General features: G+C 29.8%; 1 protein-coding gene across 3 annotated transcripts; it reads right to left on the bottom strand.

Annotated features, from left to right (window-relative positions):
- Positions 1-7,624: 7,624 nt before the first annotated feature.
- LOC101497390 (putative lysine-specific demethylase JMJ16) lies at positions 7,625-17,366 on the bottom strand. Of its 3 annotated transcripts, none has more exons than XM_004495467.3 (13): positions 17,034-17,366; positions 16,094-16,168; positions 15,643-16,003; positions 15,450-15,521; positions 15,077-15,154; positions 14,433-14,942; positions 14,102-14,323; positions 12,955-13,116; positions 12,255-12,623; positions 10,083-11,523; positions 9,882-9,985; positions 9,173-9,370; positions 7,625-8,343 (listed from the first exon to the last, which is right to left on the bottom strand). In XM_004495467.3, the coding sequence occupies exons 3-13, from the start codon at positions 15,961-15,963 to the stop codon at positions 8,029-8,031; spliced, it is 3,792 nt and encodes a 1,263-aa protein (XP_004495524.1). In that variant the 5' UTR covers positions 15,964-16,003; positions 16,094-16,168; positions 17,034-17,366; the 3' UTR covers positions 7,625-8,028. The 3 variants fall into 3 exon arrangements, with proteins under 3 accessions (XP_004495524.1, XP_012569947.1, XP_073223307.1); XM_012714493.3 differs by having other exon boundaries at positions 15,643-16,012; XM_073367206.1 differs by having other exon boundaries at positions 16,094-16,237.
- Between the last annotated feature and the right edge of the window lie 3,571 nt (positions 17,367-20,937).

Raw genomic sequence — 20,937 nt, forward strand, 5'->3', positions numbered from 1 at the left:
TTAAATCATTTATATTTTAGATGCCTATTTTAGTAATAGATTCATTTAAATTAATATGTTAATATATTTTTGGATTGATTGAGATAAGTATTGACGAGACATGACATTCAAAATAAAATTGATCTTTTTAGGTGATATTTCAGATTGTGTCTTTTAGCCCATGTATTTAGGAAAACTTGAGATGTTCATTAATGCTTTGAATTCTAAAAAAGAAAAATATTGAACCGAAAAATAGTTAAAAGAGAAATATGTGTTTTTGACTGAAGTAGAAAAAGATATGTTAAGTTTCATAATTTGTAAAATTTAAAAAGAAAAAAAAAATATTGCAAAAGACATTACCATAATGACTTTAATCATTGGTGCCTATTACTTTTATGTAACAATTCCATTTTTAAGGTAATTTCAAGTTTCTATCACTTACATTTATGGTTTAATTTGAAAAATGAAAGTGTAATAGAAATTGATCAAAATATTTGAAAAAAAAAATATCAATGTTTTGACGTAAAAAAATAGATATTGATTATGTAGTTGTAAGTATTTAGTGAGTTCTAAGATATTTCCTTGTGTTACTAACTTACCATACACTCATCAAAAAAATTTATGAGTCAAAATATAAAGACTTAAAATTAGATACTTAGTTTGACCACTGATGATAATATTAACACGGTGATCGTCAGTGAACTTGCAAAATTATATGTATAAACTGAATATAGAAATAAAAAAATTGATTAAAAAAAATACTTCACAAAAATAGATAGAAAATGTAACATATAGAAGATAGAAAATGTTTAATGAGCAAAAAATATAAAAGAAATAAATTTATATAAAAGAATATGTTAATTATTTGTCATTATATATACAATTACTTTTTGAAACATGCAATTTTTTTTAATCACATTTTGTAAAAATAGTGTGTTTTTTTATCACATAATTTATGCAGGTTAAATACACTCATATGTTTTGTGATTTTATTTGGATCACAAAAATCTATTTTATTTATGTGTTTTAATGCACATTAACAACACTAATTTTTAGAGTATGTTTATATATATATATATATATATATTGTTTTTTCTGTGAGAAAAATATTTAATATTTTTTTTTCTTTTGAAATACAAAGTATTCAAATCATGAGTCTATTTGAAAAAAGGTATGATATATTTGAAATACGCTATTTTTATTTATTGCATTCGAAAATAAATTCTAGGAAATTAGTATCATAATAAATGACTAATTTGCTAGGTAAGTGTCACGTGTAATATTTTATTTGAAGTAAGACAATTATTTATAGTGTAAAGCTATGATATCTAATAATCATCATCAATCTAAAAAAAAGATAAATATAAAATTTAATTATTGCTCAATTTTTTGGTAATATTACAACTATATTTTATTGCAGGGATTGAGTTAAACTATAAAATTGTTGCTTAATTTTCTAGTAGTATTACATGCATATGTGCATCATTAGACTATAAAATTATCAGTAACTTTGTGACTTAATTGAAAATAAAAATAACGGTAATTTGATTTTAAATGAATAGATAGCTATCATGACTTATTTAATAATTTTATTACTAATTAAATGACGTGAAACCATTTAAAAAAAATGATGCCAATATAAATGGAAATGATTCAAAAATCTACTATTTAGAATTTGAAATACCAATATTAAAAAATTATAGATTCTAACGAAGGAAAATAAATTTAAACAAATAAATTTATATATATAAAAAAAAACAAGTGTCATCTAGGGATAATAGATGTGTACCTTCCAATTTTTTTTACTAGTATCAAAATAGTTGATAACATGTCTTAAATTTTAACGGTTGATTATAATATTTTATTTTGTTAGATCTATTATCAATATTAATTATAATTATTTATTAGTCTTAATATATTTTTAAGTATAATAACAATTTTTTTTTCTTCGTAATTATGACTTTATTTGTATTTTTTTTATCAACATTCCACAATGTAATTATTAAATGTGAATTTAATATAAAATTATTAAATGACCTAATATCATGCACATGTACTATATGTCATTAGTTTGCAAGACATTAGTTTATAGTGTAAATTTAAAAAGTTTAGTTGATAGTATATATAATATGAATTAAATTATTTTGCTATTTTGGAAATTTTATATATCAAATGACAACAGTTACAAAGTCACTTTTATTTTTATGTGAATTATATTTTATTTTGTTTTTATATTACTTTATTTTATTTTTATCTATTCAGTTAAATAACAAACTTTTTTCAAATGCCTATATCTACATATAAAAGGATATCAAAGTTTTATATAATTTTTTCTCCTTTGAATTTTATCATTCATTTCAATTATTTTGTTTTTTATTTTTATTTTTCTTTACTAATCAAATAGTCGTATAAAATTCATAATTTCTATTTTTTTTTTTAAAAAAAGCGCATGCATAGTTATTCAGAATTTTTTATAAAAAGAATAACTTTTCAAGCCATTTTAAAAATAGTTATATCATAGTATAAAAACTCAATATGATAAGGTTTGAATCTCAACGTAAAAATATGTACACGTTTAATGTGTGAGGGTACTCTAAACATGATTGCCAATGGAGGGAATATGGAGAAAAAAACCTCAATGTGACAAAAAAAAAAACAATTAAAGTAGATAAATTATTGACATCAAATAGTTTATGAATTTTTGTTTTGAAATTTTCAAAAATCAATTATAGTTTTTAGTTTTACTTCTCAAATTCAGTTATGACTTAAGTTTTAGATTTGTGTAGTTAAATAATTCTATTTACTTTTAGCTCACTATGAATTTATTCAATATAACCAAATATTGATACATAAAAATAATTTGTTTAAAACATTCAAATTCTTTTGCTTAAAGATGAAATATATTTAAATTTTTATTTTAAAAAAATCTAAGTAAATAAGCATATAAAGTTGATCTTTTGCTCTTGAAAAAGAAATTGTTTGCTCAACGACTTTACTTCCTTGACGATGAAAAAATCAGGATCAAAATTGAATATTTTTGTGTATCTTTTTTTGTGACTAGTTGACCAAATTTACGCGTTGTTCATAAAAAGAATTTGAAATGTTTTATTGTTGTTTATAGAAGAAGTTGCATATATAGCGTGAAAACTCCGAAACAATCAAGAACCATCGTCAGAGACATTTATTTCAATTATTTTGTTGAAACAACTCGACACAATATTGCATTAATTATATGGAAATACCCAAAGTGGGGTGTTTGGTAATGACAAAGGTTAAATTTTAACTTAATGTATCAAATGCATAAATTTTGTTTTAAAACTCTTGTAAACAATTCATTAAAAATTTAAAAAGTGTTTTTTTTTAAATTACTTTTAAAATTCTTAATATGTCATTAAAGTCTACGTTAGTATAGAAATTCATGATTTAAGTATAGAAATTTTTCATGTATTTTGAAAATTATATGTTTAAATTTTGAAGGGTTCAAAATGTTCTGTTTTCGAAAACATTGTTACTATTTTTTATTTCTTGAAAAAATGTTTTAAGGATACTTGAGAGTATATTTCAAACAATTTCAAAATGTATTTGTTTACATTGCAATTGAATTGAATCAATTTTAGTTCTATGAATATAAGTTATATTGCAACTTTTGGATTTATTTGACTTTAGAGACCAAAATAATATTATTTGACATTAAATTATGTTTTGGATACTATATTTGTTAGTGACAAATACTATTTAGACAATCAATGATATATTTCAATGACAAAATTGACATTAAATTATGTTTTTATTCAGTTGTACTATTATTTTTGTAATATCATAAATCAAATAATTAAAAATAATTAAAATTTAAAATTTTAAAATATTTTAATTTATAAATTATTATAATTATATTATTATTATTACTATTACTATTAGTATTATTATTAATACTCTAATTGCTATCAATATTCAATTTGTTTAAAATAAGGTCATATTAGTAAGTTGTTTAATAAGAAGTTTGTTTTGTTTGTTAGTTAAAAAATAACAAACAAAACCAAACAAACAATGGATCCTAAATGAATTTAATATGTACTCAGCTTTATTTGTAACAACCAAGAGTTTAGTGAGGAAAATATAGAATATCTAATCAACTTATCTTATAAATATTTAAATATAAATAGATACAAATAAGAAAAATACTGAATTAAAAACTCAACTGAGATAACCATGCCAAAATAAAGACGAGCAAAAGTACATGTTGCAACAACGTTAATAGCAATTAACATTTAAGAATTTTTTTTATTTATTTATAAAAAACGCTTGAAGATGCGAGTAATCACATCCTTTAAACTTTTATGGTACATCTATTTTAGGAATTTGGGATGGAAAAAGTTAGATATTTTGAATGATATTTTCTTATAAAAATATATTTTATTGAAAACCTAATTCTATTAAAATTGAGATTTTATGAAATGCAATAATAGATTATGAATTGATTTATTCATTGAATTACCATTTTTTATGATTTTTTGAATATATATTCTTTAAAAGATTGTTTTATTGTATTTTTTTGAATGATTGTTGTTATATATTCAAATGAAATATTATATTGTAAATATGATTTTATGAAGATGATTGTTAAAAAAATGAATTATTTTGATTGTACGTGTTTGAGATGAGCTTATGTTCCATATGAATGAATCTTGTACTCCACGTGAGATAAATTTTAAACTCCACGCAGATGAGTCTTGTATCTCACATATAGATAGTTTTAAACTTCAATATTAGATGAGTTTTAAACTCCACATGTATGAGTCTTGTACCCTACATATAGATGAATTTTAAACTTCACATGAGTTTTAAAATCCACACATACGAGTCTTAGTGCTCCACATGATGAGATAATACTAACTTAGCGGAAGTAGTATATCTCTATATAACGATGAAACATTATTGAATTGATTGATTTATTTTCTACACAATAAATGTGTATATTGAATTTATTTGATTATTATAGATGTGAATTATTGTTAATTTAAGTGAGTGAAGTTTTATTAATTATTGGAAGTAATTGGTTGTTATAGAAACATCTTAGTTATATCATGTATATTTCTAAAGAATATTTTTGAAAAAATGCGGGTGTCATGATCGATTTTTTCGGTTACCGCGCCCGTTGAAAATAATAATTGTTTTAAAATTGTATACTATTCACTGATTAAAGTGTTGTTTTCAGAAACTGAGACCGTCAGAAACGTTGAGAAGTTCTACCTCATTTGAGAAGAGTAATTTTCTTAGATTAAATTAATAGATCAAGAATAAGTAGACATAATGTTTATTTTATTTTGGGATTAGTTATTAAATGTCTAGTTTTGAATATTTTGATTATCAAAGAATTTTCAACTCTAAGATTTTATTTTAAGGATTTTAACATATTTTTTTTTAAAATTTAATTATTTATTATAGTACCTTTTCTTTTATATAAATATAAAAACTTTTTCGTTATTATCTCAATTATTATACCCATGTAACTAAGCGTTATAATTTTAGTCATTGCCAAATCACGTCCACACGTGTTCGTAAGAGAATGACCCATTACTCACGCAATAAGAAGTTCACAAAATTAATGGGTAGACTATCATTTGTCTTTGCAAGTATAGAGCATTGTCACTTTGATAACTGACTCAGTCAAATTAATCTTCGAATAATAAAAAAAGTCAGTCAGTAAAGTCACTGACGTTATAACGGTCAATAACTACTTTGACAATAAGTGATATCTTTTATAAATATTTATAATAGTAAATTGTATTTTTTAAAGACTATTTTATTGATTCGAAGATCTAGATTTTTAATTGAGTCATAAATTAAAGTGGTAATATTCTACACTTTCCAATATTAAAATGGTAGTTTGTCTTGCTAAAAATAAAATATTAAAATTTTCCAGAAAAAAAATTATTTAACCCAAAAATTAATATGCTATGAATCTATAACTATAATATCTTTATTGTGTTCATTTCCACCTATGGAAGGAATCACCAAGATTTAAAATAATTTATTTATGGATGTTGCTAACTAATATCATAATAAAAACATTTTTTAAGATTTTCAAATATAAGACACTTATTAATTAAAAAACTAAGTGTTAATTTCCAATGTATTAAATATACAACTTTTTTATAAAAATTTACTATTTTGAATTTATTAAACATTGTTTTTAAAACACTCATTAGCATTGACCTCTTTATTTAAGAGTTTCATTTAAGCAAGTTTTAAATAAATATTTTGTTATATTATGTAAACTAATTTTAGACTATAACAAATAAAAAATTAATAAATATAAAATACTTTCATTAAATAATAACATAAAATTAATTTACACTAATAATATACACTCATTAAATTTATATAGTATCACTTATTAAAACATGTTTATATGGTTGCAATAATATAATATGCTTTAACATTTGTATATATATCATCCAAATCATCAATCACCAGTACAGAAAAGGTAGTAGAGGCTATTTTAATCCTACAAACTCATTCTCTATAAACCACTTGTTATAACTTTGTTTTACACCAAACAACTTGTTTTAACTTATAAGCTATTAGTATGACTTTATCAAATATATAGAACCTAAACTCTTAGAAATTTAATTAATTGGTTAACGGCAACCAAACAAAAAAAATGCTTTACGACTTTTTTTGGATTGGTATAGTAAAATAATCCTTCAATGCATTAGTCCAGACATGTGTAACTTCGCCTAAGACGTGTAGTGCAAGACCAATGGCTTCTGCACCATATTCATCGCCTATCTTCATCCTTTTCTCATCCAAACTAATCCCTTATCTCTCGAGTCTCGTCGAAGTCCTAGGTGAAGAAGGTGAGCTGATGGTGGTGACCACCAAATCCTCTGCTACATAGCGCCTCACCACCATGACTCACAGATCCAGGATATCATGGTAACAAGCATCCCCTGCAAACCCTCCCTTAAACCCAGTAGTGTGTAACAATACAAAGTCATAAAGCAATATAATGGCCATAAAGCAATTACATGTTACATTTGTGGACTCCTTTGAGCTGCTTCCTCACATCCATCAACCACCACCCTAGATCTAGAGATCGTGCTTAAATTAAACAAGGAAAAGAGTAAACTACTCTATAGAATTAATTGTGGGTTTGTTGCTACAACACCATGAAAATGAGTTGTTCGAGGTTTCTGTTAGTGGAAGTTTTCCTAATGGGGCCATGCAAAACTAAGTTTTACCTACAAGTGACCAGAATCACTGTTCCATCTCCTCACCATGATTGTCACAACCATCGGTTCTGTCGAAATCGCCAGAAAAACCATCAAACATTTGTTGTTAGAATATGCCATTCCGACAGGAAGAGTTACAAATGTGCTATGTTATAGACGCAAATGTTGAATGCCTCTAGCTCACCTTCACTGTGCAAGTCAAGGATAGAACAAAGAAGATTCACGTTGCAGTGGTCGAGCTGAGAGAGAGCGGACATAAAATTAAAAAAATACAATAAAAAATAGGTGTCTCCTTGGAGAAAAGGGCTTAAATTATTATTCTTTTTGACGAAGAAAAGGGCTTAATTTGAGTAAATTGTTATTTTCTAAATTAATTAATCAAATCTAAACATGCACCTAGGGTCAATAACTAAATCTAAACATGCACTAATTGATGTTTCAAACTGTTTACAACCTATTTCGTCAAAAATCAAAATAAAAAATTGTGTACAACGTATGAACCAAAATCAATATAATAAAGGCATGTAGCCTTTCCTCTCAGAGTTTCAAATGAGGCAGTCAAAGTGACGATTTGATAACTTTCATTTCAATCCTCACTGCCACTTGAAATAAGTAAAAAATTTGAAGAGAAATAGCTTTCTTTTCCCTTTTTCTAATTTTATTTCCTTTTTTCTTTCTCTATAACCTCCTTTCAGGTGGGAAATAACAAAACCTAAGGTCGGAAGAAGTTGCATGGGCAACCTCAGATGAACTACAATTTACATGTCAAGAAGAGGTTAGGCGTATGAACAATAAAGTCCAAATAATCGATCACCTAGGGTGGTTGGGTTTTGTGAATTTCTTCATAGAGAATTTGCGTTATTGGAATCTGTTCAGCCGCTGGCTTATTGTCAGTAAGAATGCTGTACAACGAGTTCAATTCTTCTGCATTCGCCTTTTTAAATAGGTTCTTTAGTACTTCAACAACTCCAACAGGTGCATACTTATTCGTAGGAACCCCTTCATCATTTCCACCTGCACCATTTGCATTGGTTTGGCAAGCTTGTGAAAGCTGCCCTTGAGGCCGAGAGAACGGCCGAGAGTCCCAGTATTCATTACAAACTCGACTTCGATCTAGTGCCTCAATAGCCTGATGAAAGAAAACAGATACAATAATACCTTGAGAGTTATCAAAATTATGTTTAAGGATAGAAAACCAATTTGGGCATTACAAAACTAACAATTCAGATGAAAAACCAGAAAGGAGTTTACAGCTCCAAAATACCAGGTTATAAAAAATTATGCATAGGTTAAATTAAATGACTGAGATTTTGTTTGTTTCATGTGCCAGGCTGAATAAACAAAATTAAGATTATGTTTAAAATCCATATGTAAAACAAGTGACACGCTTTTGCATTAATAATTCTTCATACTGCTTTCTTGATAAAGGAATTTTGATTTGAAAAAAAAAAAAGCTATTGCCTAAAGTGAACTTTAAGGTGAGGACTTTTTTAAGCTACTAATAGAAAAATCAAAAGTCTTTTTCAGCCCAATTATTTAATTTTTATAATATTAATAATAGAAAAATGTATTTAAATTCAGATTGATACGATAAGAATATCAAAGTTACTTAGTAAGATAAGTAATTACTAATAATGAAAGAGAGTCACAGTAAGCTGGTGGATCTAGTGTTTAAGAGAAAAACATTTGGAGCCCAAGCAAAGGCTTACTTGCTTCATTCACCCTTGGGTAGCCCATCCCCCCCAACTTTTTCTTTTGTAAAGAAATTACCAAAAGCATGCATGTTAAATGTCTGTACAAAAAAATTTGTAAATACATAATTACTTGATATTTATCAATGGGAGGTGGAACCGTGGAAGAAACAAGAGTTCATTTAGAATTTCCTTTCAGCCCATGTCATACTCAAATGAAGCACTTTGAAGTTTCAACTATAAATGAGTTTTGAGTAATAAAATTACCTGCACTATTGCTGGTGAAGAAAACCCAAACATTTCAAAGCCATCAAGGCTGCCAGGAGGATGTAAAGGAGGAAGACCCTTTTTTCCCAGCTTATGTTGTTTTGCAATCTCTAGATTCACTCTCTCTCTTACCATTTCCCAGCATTTTTTTGCTGATGTATGAATGAAAACCTCATTTGGACAATTTTCCAAGGAAACCTGGGGGGAGGGGGGAAACGAGATTTAGTTATTTTACAAATAACCTGTTTCTAGTTACAGCCAACTGAATCACTCACTGACCAAAGCAGTCCTCTCAATGTCCAAAGCAATTTTCAACCAAGAAAAGAAACTAACACCTAAAAAGTTTTAAATTTAGATGCCTAGAATGGCCTGTGGTTGAACAATATCTCAGAGATTAGGTAAAGGGACAAAATAATCTCTCTACAACATTAATGTCAAAGGGAACAACTGAAAACAAACTTTGCTTTAAACGCACAGTACAGTCACGAACTGATGAGAATAAGCCAGCCAATAATCTTCCATCAAACTTTGTCCCACAATAAGGGGTAAACCTCAACAAGATTATAGCAATAATAGGACTTCAATTCCCAGTGCATGAGAAATTTGCATCAGAAATATGAAAGGCTTTTTAAGACATATTGACAAAAAAACATTTTAATATCACTTGCATGACAAAAGCCTACAATTAAACATAAAAAGGTGAACGTACCATAAATAGAGGCGAACCACGTCCAGCATCAAGAATTTCTGAAACATAGTAACATGTACTGCATGGATCTAAGATATTTATGTATCGAACACGGCTTCTAAATCCTGCATTGATTAATTTAATATGCGTAAATACACATCTTACATATTCAATTAAACAGTGACATAGACATGCAAGTCATTATAGACCAAATATACACACCCTTTGGAAATATAGCCTGACTGCTGCACCATGACTTTCCAGAAAGCACAACTCCAAATTCCAAAGGCTCGACATTGCAGTTGATGCGCCGGACAACCTTTGCAATACGAGGACCTTTCTGACGGTTATTGTTTGGACCACAAGATATGTTACCATTAATAGCTCTTGCATTGTCTGCTACATTAGAAGTGGAACATCCACCAAACTTCTCATGATTATCCTCCTTCTTAGCTTTAATAGTGCTGGAAGGTTGTGGGTTTGGAGGACAAACCTCCGATCTTTCCAAACAATGATTGCTGGACTCCGCTCTTGAAGAAGCTGGAATATTTCTAACTGATTCTGCACTAGTAAGACCTATACGAAAAGAAAGATCTACTGGGGTGGAAGCTAAAACTGGTCCTTTCTGTTCATGACATTCCTGTTTCACATGCAAAAGCTGAGTTGAACTCGAACCCAAATCTTCACGGGGCAATGTAAAAGCATCCTTTTCACCCATCGCAGCGTCGTCTGTCACAGGGATGGTCAAACTTTTATTTTCTATATTATTACGCAGGCTTGCTTTATTTCTAAAACCTGCAAGCATATGAGGAACTTCTTTCCTTCTATTTGAATCTGGCATCTTAATTTTATCATCTTCATCGTCACTAAGAAGTATAATATTGTTATGTCCGCAATGTGAACTTTTCTCATCTACATGTTGAGCTAGAGGTGGAGATAAAGCATATGAGGAATCCTCTTGATTTAATTGACATTCAGGGGCACCCAAATTTGATCTGCAAATAACAGGTTCTTCTTTAATAACACAGATCTTATGTTTGGTCATCTCGCATGTAGGTTTTGAGCTATTAAACGTTGGCAGTTCCTTCGTGCGACTCAAAGGTGATACAGCTTCTTCTGATTTCCTCTGTCTAAGATAGTTCTGATCCTTGCTATTTGCCAAATTTGCTCGATCCCCTTTTGGAACATCTATCAATTGAGAATTGTCCATAAGTTTATTTGATGGATGCAAACCCTCCTCTTTATTCACATTGGCCCTGGAAGAATGAGATGAGTTGGATGAATGCGATTTCAATTCCTGAAGTACTGTTTTTTTATCTACTGAAACATAAGAAGTTAGTGCCAGCCCGAGATCTAGTTTTGCCCATCTGTAAACTGCACTTAATTTTCCTTCCAATGCATCAACAAGAATATTTAGTTCACTAACATCATAACGAAAGAGGAAAAATTTGGAGCTCCAAGGGCATGAACAAAATTGCTTTGCATGATCCAAGCAGGCATATCTATCTGCAGAACACTGGCAGCCAGCAGCAGATAGGTGTAAATCAAATAAGCAGATGTTGCATTCCCTTTCACTCGTAGCATCAAAACTACTCTCCATTTTTAACGCCCGTGAATTACCGCAGAGAAATTCCCTTCTTACTCGCTCCATCTCAACACGTGTCTAGGGGAAGGGGCATAAAAAAATCAGTAAGCGAAAGTATTCACAAAGCCTAATCCATTTCATTTAGCATTAAATTTTGATTAATACTGTGAAGGTGGAGGGTCACTCATAAATCAAGAGCTATAATTTCAATTACTCTGAAATTGTAATTGTGTACATGTTTGCTTGCCCCTTTAAAATTTTAATATTACAAGATCCACAAATTCAAAGCAAATAGAACAAAAATTTTGTAGTTTAGTTACAACATTAGGGATTTAAAATATGTTGCCACTAATGAAGTCAGGTTCCAACGAGTAAACTAGAGGATCCTTTGCCATAAAAACTTTTTCATTTTTAGTCCCTATTATTTAACAAAAATTGTGCGTCTTTGGTCCCTCGACAATAAATAAAAACAACCAGTTTATTTATGTAATCTACAAAGACTACAAATGAATAAAATTTTTATTGAGACTAAAATTGAATGGACATGATTTTGTAGGAACTAACAACATATTTAACCCTTCTAATTCAATCAATGGAAACAAGGGTCGTTTTGTTCAATTCCACTACATCCCATCCCTTTTTGGAAATCCAAACATAGCTTATTATAATGAATACACCTTACATGGTAGCTCAACAAAACTACCTCACCAAAAATTCCATCATTATGATCATGTCATAAATTAAACAATTAACGTAAAATCATTAATATTATCCCTATATACAGAATTATTTGGAGAAACAAAATTTACCTTGAATGCTTTTGCCAAAAGACCATCCTTTCCACAGACATCTTTCCATTTAAGATTACCCAAAGTGTTTTTCTTCAGCAAATTAATCTCCCATTGGGCTCGTACGGCTTCCCTAGCAGCCCCAAGCAACAGCTTATCATGAGATATGGAAGTCTTGCGCCCCTGCTCCCGGTACAGCTCTATAGCAATATTCCCATGGGGCAGCCAGTCAACAGGAGCTACATTAACAGCCTCAGCGCAGTTGAAGCCACAATTGAACCCAGAGTGGTAGGCTCGAGGAAATGTCAGAACAAAGTCCCCAGGGTTTTGGACACACCTATAAACTGGTACACCTTTAGACTTAAGAATCGAAGGAGAAAGCTGTGTGACCTGTACGCGGAAGTTAGAAATTCAAGCATCAGATAAATAGATGTAAAAAAAACAAAGCATGACCATCCCACAGATATTTGTCTGCTCAGTAATGAAATATGGACAGGTGGGTGAAACGAAGAGAAGTTAGAAATGAAAATAGAACTTCACCCCACCCAGTGAGAAGATATCAATAATTTTCATCTTGTTTGTTACTTATCTAGTGAAGAAAATAAACACGACGATTGGCAAGAGGAACGATAGCATGTGAAGTGAAAGAAGAAATATGTGATCCCCATTTGCAACATCATGATCAAATGAACTTGTGCAGTGGAAGATAAACTTCGCTTACCAGCTTATGAAGCAAGTCAGGTTGATCTTCAAAAAGTTCAGGTAAATGCTTTCTCATGGCCTCTTCCAATTTGCATGCATCTATTGCAGGGACACCATACCACATTTTCGGAGCACCCCAATGCATATAATTCAATGAATATAAATGGTGGTCCTCCACATGCTGCACCCACAATTAAACCATAACAAAATATAAAGCGGCTCTTAAAAATAAAGATGCTATGTAAGCAATCACTCTCATGTGCACACACATAAAACTTCAATAAATTCCATTCAATGCACACCAAATAGTTCTGACATAGTTTATTTATTAAGAAAGTCAAGGCAAAAGGATGTCAACTACGTGGATTCCTTATTCTCTCACATAAACACACCTATAGCACCTCTCCCACCCTCGAAGGGTTTATTGTGTATGAAGAAACAATAATCCATATAATATATAGACAGGACATACAAACACAATATGTACATGAACAAGCATAGGGTCCTATAGACAACAAAAGCAAGGCCTGCAAATGTATACTGATAAAGATAAATTTGTAATGCTTATTCTTGAGATGGGAAAATATTGACTACATTGCTTGAGGAATCCCAGAGCACAGTCAATTGCGTATGTACAGGATTTACAATTTACAAATTAGTAACGGAAAAAACAAAAAAACTAAGGAAACTAATCATATGAAAGCTAAACAAATAAAAACAAAATATATATGACACTGAATACATTAACTCTCCCTAAAAATCAATTTTGTCTTGCTCAGAATGTGACACAGCTTGTTCGATGGAAGCCCTAGTTTGATTGCCACTAGGAATGACAATTTGAAGATTTGTTTTTCAGAATCAACCCAACAATAGCTCTAATACCATCTTGAGATGGCCAAACATTTACTGAATTGCTCGAGGAATCCCTCAACACAGTCAATTTTATTTTACATATATATACACATAAGATTTACAATTTAATATTGGAAAGTACATAAATAAGTGAACTAATTATACGAAAGTTATACAAATAAAAAACATAAATATGACACTAAATAGATTATATTCTCCCTAAATAGGAGATACTTTCCAACAGTTATAGGCATGAGTTGATGAAAAATTCATGAAAGACGTGCAAGAGAACAAGGAAAGTATGTTGTCCTTACCCAACAAAATGAGGAAAAGCACATTCCTATATATAACCATGGCACTACAACACCAGATATGTCACTCGTTTCATAAGAGAGCAAAGACCCAGGTAACCTTGCAAAGTTATTTAAATTCCAGCCAGATTTTATGTACTGTTCATGTGAAACAGAAACTTGACTAGACTTGCTAGGAAAACCACTCCCAAAAATCCCGGTTTCCAGATCAGCTCCATAAAGCACCTACAGGTATATCCGAAACAAAATGTAAGGAAATGGTCAAGTACAAAGGGCAATAAGTATGCAATAATTTCACAAAGCAGCAATGTAATAAGATTATATTGAAAGTGACCTCAATTTCTTCAGTAGGACTCTCGACCATCCGCCAGTATTCACCCTCAATTTTCTCCACAGAAGGCTCCGAGGTACCATTTAAAATTGTTGCATGAGCACTTGAATGAGATGCATTCTCATTTCTGAAGTATTTGACTTTAAAATCATCTGCATATCTCTTAAATGTTTCCAAGGTAAATTCCGGACCAGGTTCAAACCCAAACCTTTCAACTTCACAAAATTCTTCATTAGGTCCTGTTCCAGTGCCATTATTCACTCCTATTCTTGTGCATCTTCTCCTTTTCCTTTTCATATTATTTTGAATCCTTGACTTCTTACTCCCTGAACCACGATTCTGAAGCTTGTCAATCCTCTGAACACGAGTAGCAAATTTAGAACCCTCCCATATACTTTTCTCCTTGAGAGGACAAGTAGGTTTCCATGAACGTGGGGGAACAATACGACAAATTCCATATGGTTCAGCTCTGGAGCGAATACTTGATATATATTTCAAAGTATCTTGAAACTCCTGGAAAAAAGTTTATGAACAAGTCAAGGTTTGTATTATACAGTTAAGCTAACCTTTAGAACTACAACTAGAAGTGAACGTATAAACGACAGCGACAGGAGTGAACTCAATGTGCCACAAGAAAGGAGCAAGACCTCTTCAGTGGGGTAGAAAACAGGAGCATCCTCAAGATTTGGCCTACGAGCATCTTCTGGTCGCCATCTGGCAATGACCTACCAGAAACTTCAATTGTCAATTACTCATCAGACAAAAAATTGCCCTATAAGAATGCTTTTTTTGCAAATTGGCAAGGTAAACAAGCAACTTCTGTTTCAACATACAACGATAAGGGAACATCCCCACTCATAAAATTTGGTAATGAAAAAATATCATTATTATCATATGTCTATATTAATATAATAATAATTGTAACAGAAAATAATGACAGGAGATTGAAATTATGACAGGTCAAAGTTAACTCATTAATTAATGAATCGAAAAATATTAATGCCTCGAGCAGCAACACACCTGTTGGCAATTACTGCAATCTGGACAGCCTCGGATGACTCCTTTAGGAAGACAAGATCTCGAGGAGAAATTCTGCATTGATATTCATACGTCAGACACTAATCAAAAGTGTGCCCTTACATTTAGTTACATGATATACATTGCAATAAAAATCAAGACATCCAAAGTGTAAATGAATCCACATAAGACTGACTTGATCATGTCGTTCACAATCAGAGTCTTCCTCTAAACCGTTCTCACACTGTCCGTGGTTAATCCATGGTCTTCGTCGAAGGGATCTAGAAACCTTTGAAGTATCAGCAAATTGAACACCATTTCCGATTTGATTTGACTGTGATTCAGAAGCACTTGTAGAGGAACTGGTCAAATTTGTATCATTGTGTTTCTCATTCTCTTCTACCCTCTTCAGTGAGAAAGATGTATATGACTCAAAACCTGGTGGAACTGATGGAAAATCGTCGTTATCTTCTTTAACACATATCCTCATAAGCTCGGTCCCCATCAACGACGTCATACAAAAGGCAATAGGCAATGATGTATCTGATTTGTCTTCCCTGTTTGAACTAAGAAGTAAGTATAAGGCCATAATCTACAAACTTCACAGACACAAATAAAAGCATTATTATATCTTCTATTAAACTTACTTTGTTAAGAAGTGTACTTATATAGTCAAAAATGCTAAGCTTGTTGAGTCTCTGAACTTCCGCAGCATATGACAGCTATAAATGAAATCAATATAAGCAAAATCAAGGTTACAATAACTTCATAAATAGCTGAAAAGCACCGATCTGAAACGTGTCACAATAAACAGAGAAAGAGCTAGCTCAGTTAAGGTAAAGCATTAGCATTCAACAAAGGAACGTAATATTCGACACTTTTCTTTTGTAATTTAGTCAAAATTACTATACTTACTCTAATCCAACTAAATAATTTTCAAGGATACTATTCGCATTCATCTAACAAAATGGCAGATCAAAAAGCAAATGCATATCGAAACTTCAATATGTTCATGTTTGTCATTCTTGTTTTAATCAAGTACAATTAATTAAAAAATGAAAGGACCAAGTAAATGTAGAATAATGCATCATCTAAACAAATGATAACCAACATTCTGTATCCCTTTCTTACTTCTAAATTCTAATATTTTCCTTCACTATTTCTAGGGACTCATGAGTACCAGATCTTTAGTTCATTACTTCATTATTACATTTCTCAGATCATGAGATCAAATATTCAAACAATTCAGCAATCAGTGACAAAATACCAAAAATAATCTCACAGATCCGGTACAAAGGATCTTTACAAAGTTAGTTATCATTATCCATACAAGTATACCTAATTATATAGCTGTAAATAACAAATTAAAAATCATTATAAACTCACTACAATAATATTATTTGGAATTTTTGAATGGATATAGACCAACCAAAATAATAATGATAATAATAATTTTAAAATAATAATAATAATAATATAATAATAATAATAATAATAATAATAATAATACCTTAGTCAATCTTACTATAATCAAGCAATTTAGTGGTAATTATCCAAAATCCTAACAAAATATAAAAAAATCCATACCCTAGGATGAGATATCTAAAGGAAATCGTGGAGGAATTGCAACGTTGTATTGTATGGTTGAATATATGAAAAAATCGTGTAGGTAAAATGGTGAATCCGTCAGAAAAAATCAAGGATAAATTCGTGGTCCTATAGATTGGTTATGGTAAGAACAAAGGAGCGTGAAGAATTGAAGTTTAACTGCAAAACTTTACAAACCCTAACAAGATAGATAGATGAAGAAGATGATTAAGAAAGCAACATAGACAAATCTACATCCTCTTCATTAATGTCTATTTGATTTTTATTTTTATTTTTCCCTTCTTTTGGGTTTGTTTTTGGTCAAATTATTTTGGGGTTAAACTTGTAATAGTGAAGCATGTGTATAAAGTAAATGAGCCCAAGGGCGTTTTTGGTTTTTCGTCTCCTGGGTTTCTTATTCACATTATTCACAAGCTTCGGGTTTTTGTCTAGCCTTTACGTAATTGTGGTATCACTATATAAATTGTTTTTATATTTTTAATAGATTACACTCGTTAGATTAATAAATATTTTTTATTTTTATCATACTGCCTTTAAAATCATCATCATGAATCATCGTAGTGTTCATTGTAGTGTGCTAGGGTAAGTTTTTCTTTTAGGGTATTTTACAAAATTTATAAAAAAAATTAAGTAAAAGATTTATTAAGAAAAATAATAATGGGAAACATAAAGCTAAATCACACATAGAAAAATAAAAAAGCAGAAAATGCAAAATAATATTTTTCAAATTAAGTAGGGTTGTTGACCATTTGACGAATATTGTATAGTTTGACTTTAATCAAATTTAGTTTTATAAATTTATCGGTGTTTATAGTCTTATAATCATTAATACATTTGACTTTAAATTTATTATACTTAAATCAAATGTTATAAATTTATTAAATAAAAAAAATAAATTTTTTAAATAATTTAAAGATTATGATTAATTAATTCAACACTGTGCAATGCACAAGAAGAAATTATGAAAATAATGTGTTTCATATAATTTACAATTTATTCTATTAAGATATTTATTAGTCATAATGTTTAACAATAAATTACGGTATCAACTTATGTAAAAAAATTGATGTTTTATATTAATTATTGGATATTGCTTTTATGGTTTAAGATTTAAAAATCACTTCAAAACACATAAATAATATTTGAGAAGGTAATGTGAACCAATAAGTAAAAAAATTGATGTTGTATATTAACTATTGGATATCACTTTAATGATTTAGGATTTAAAAACCACCTCAAAATATCAATAATATTTGAGAAAATAATGTGGATTAATAATATGATATATTATGAAATGTCTCGAAAAAATATCCTTGAAGAGTAATAAAATCTTAGCTCAAGAATATAAATTATAAAAAGATACTAAATTATATATTTAATAGATTTATTTTTATATAAAGTTATTTGCACAATTTCACATTTTTTTAAATCAAACGTTATTTATGTTTAATAGTGACAAAACTACACATTAATGACAAAAGAAATGTCTTTTATTTGATATAGTATATATATGTGTGACATATAAAGTGAGAGGTATCTTCATGTGAAAGAGGAGAGGATCTAGTCACCACCCTCCAATTAAAATCAACGGCCTACTTGATATTTTAGTTTTAAAACTCTTGTAGTCATCCACTTTCAGTTACATTCCTTCCATCACCCCTTTTCTTATAGAAGTTATTGTTATGTGTTTTTCTTTCTTTATGAAACCGATTCTATAATCATTATTCATGTCTTGTTTTTTTTTTAATAGAAAATATCCATCTCTTGTTAATCTGGTTCTCTCTATTTTTGTTAAATCTCTCTTATTCCATATTTCTCAAATGTTTCTATCTGCATAAACGAGGGAGATTTTGGCAAGTGGGAAGTCAATAATGGACCGACATTTCTTTTGAGGATTGGAACAATATAATGATGAATAATAATATAGAAAAGATTAAACCAAAAGAAATCAAATCAAATTAATAGAGTACTTTTACATTTAAACAAAACATGCGTATGCCACATGATTTTTCCGATCATTTAAAATCAAATTGACGGGTTTACCCACCGATCAAATAAATTATTGGGGCATATAGCACGATTCCTTAATCTGTATCCACTACAACCACCCATTAAAACAACCTATATGGCTGGATTACAACATTGAGACAAATGAGAGTTTCCCATAAATAAAGTAGAAGATGAACATAAATGAAGCCGAACAAAGACGAAGTGTGTGGGGGATGCACATCATATATTTTAAAATAGTATTTAATCGTAACTGTTAAAATTGTTTGAAAGGTAGTGATTGTATCTTCTCATCTTTCACACTAATATAGTCATCTCACTCGAAATATTTTCAAAGGTCAAATAATTTAATTATATTTATAATTAATTATTTAAACTACTTGATATATATTTTATAAAGTTTGATGATAAGCTAAAAATTGATATCATATAAATTATATTTTAATTTTTTTTTAAGAAAATGTTAAATCATTTGCTACGTTAATTAGGTTAGTCAAGATTAATGTCTTAAGCCATTTAAACGATGTTGTTGTCTTCTATATATATTCATTTGAATAATCAACTAATACATATCAACAATTATTTGATTTGCTTAGATGATTACATCGTAAAATAAACTTTATCCTTCAAAGTGTTGATTCTTTAACTACTTCAAATAATATTAACTGAATGTAAACTACTTTTTCTAAGCGACAAAAATTTAAAATAAAAGTAAAGATTTGCAATTGAAAGTAAAATTCAATGAAAATACACTAAAGGTTTAGTACTTGTTGGTGGTCACCGTGAGTTTTGATTCAACAAATGTTTTGTTTGTATAAGTTCCATAGCATTTGCGCATGAACTTCAATTGTATATGGTTTTACTAGCCTCTGGTAGAAATTTTTCTTCGAGTCTCATTTTCTTGTCATATATATGTTGATCCTTCTACACCTAGGTGGATTGGTTGTGCAATGAAGAGAACATCAAGACAACGAAATAACTTATTTGTTTCATGTCTATTTCCTAAAGTTGATTAATCCCTACTTCATGCCCAACGCTTTGCTGAAAAATGATAGACTGTTAGCTAACCAACTTGGGCTAACACATTGTGGTTCATCCAACACCTTAGACATGGCACAATCCCTTTTTAGGTTTACTAGGAATTCCTTTGAGTGGCGCCTATATTTGAAAACGGTGTGGTCGTTCAATGAATCTTTTCATGACTTCTAAACTTTTAGCTAATATTCATGGGAACTTGGTCTTAATTGGAATCGAGTTAGTTTGAGTCACGATTTGATGTGTGATATCAAGCCCATGTCCAAGGATAATGAAGTCTTAATTGATTTATAGCACCCTAATTGTGTAGGACCATTAGTTTGGGGTCTTATAACTTATTTATGTTGCTTACAGGTCAAAGGTTTCCCTAGTTGGTCGATTTCCACTTTTCTCCAAATAATGTGGATGAACTGGCAACCATCGATTGAAAAAAAGATCAACAACTTTTCCTATGCCTCATTTTAACCAATATTTGAGGAGGCACCGTCATTATCCATTTAGTGGCCATTTGTTAATGACCATTTGTTCCTAGATCATTGGTACATGTTGACTCATTGGTTGATATGCTACCTTTCAAAGTTGTTCCATCTCCAAAAGGCATTCTTCTAGGGTCAACACTAGCTCTCGACCAAAGAGTAAGTTTCACTTATATTTTTTATTTTACCAAATCAATTTTGAAATTTATTTCAACTGATGATTCATTCAATTGGGTGGGAAAACATCCTCTAGATGCAATAGTTATGTGTTACAATATTCTTACTCTTCCAACCTTAAAAGAGATCAAAGTTTATTGGGGTTGACATCTATAAATAAACTCTTACAATTGTTGTTTCCTCAACAT

The sequence above is a fragment of the Cicer arietinum genome, chromosome 4 (genome assembly GCF_000331145.2).
Source record: "Cicer arietinum cultivar CDC Frontier isolate Library 1 chromosome 4, Cicar.CDCFrontier_v2.0, whole genome shotgun sequence".
Taxonomy (NCBI): domain Eukaryota; kingdom Viridiplantae; phylum Streptophyta; class Magnoliopsida; order Fabales; family Fabaceae; genus Cicer; species Cicer arietinum.

Excerpts from the sequence above, each read along its gene's own strand:
- LOC101497390 (XM_004495467.3), bottom strand. The coding sequence starts at position 15,963 with ATGACGTCGTTGATGGGGACCGAGCTTATGAGGATATGTGTTAAAGAA. Across the intron at positions 15,522-15,642 it reads ATTGTGAACGACATGATCAA|AATTTCTCCTCGAGATCTTG; the intron begins GTCAGTCTTATG and ends ATATCAATGCAG. Across the intron at positions 14,324-14,432 it reads GTCCTACTGAAGAAATTGAG|GTGCTTTATGGAGCTGATCT; the intron begins GTCACTTTCAAT and ends ATATACCTGTAG.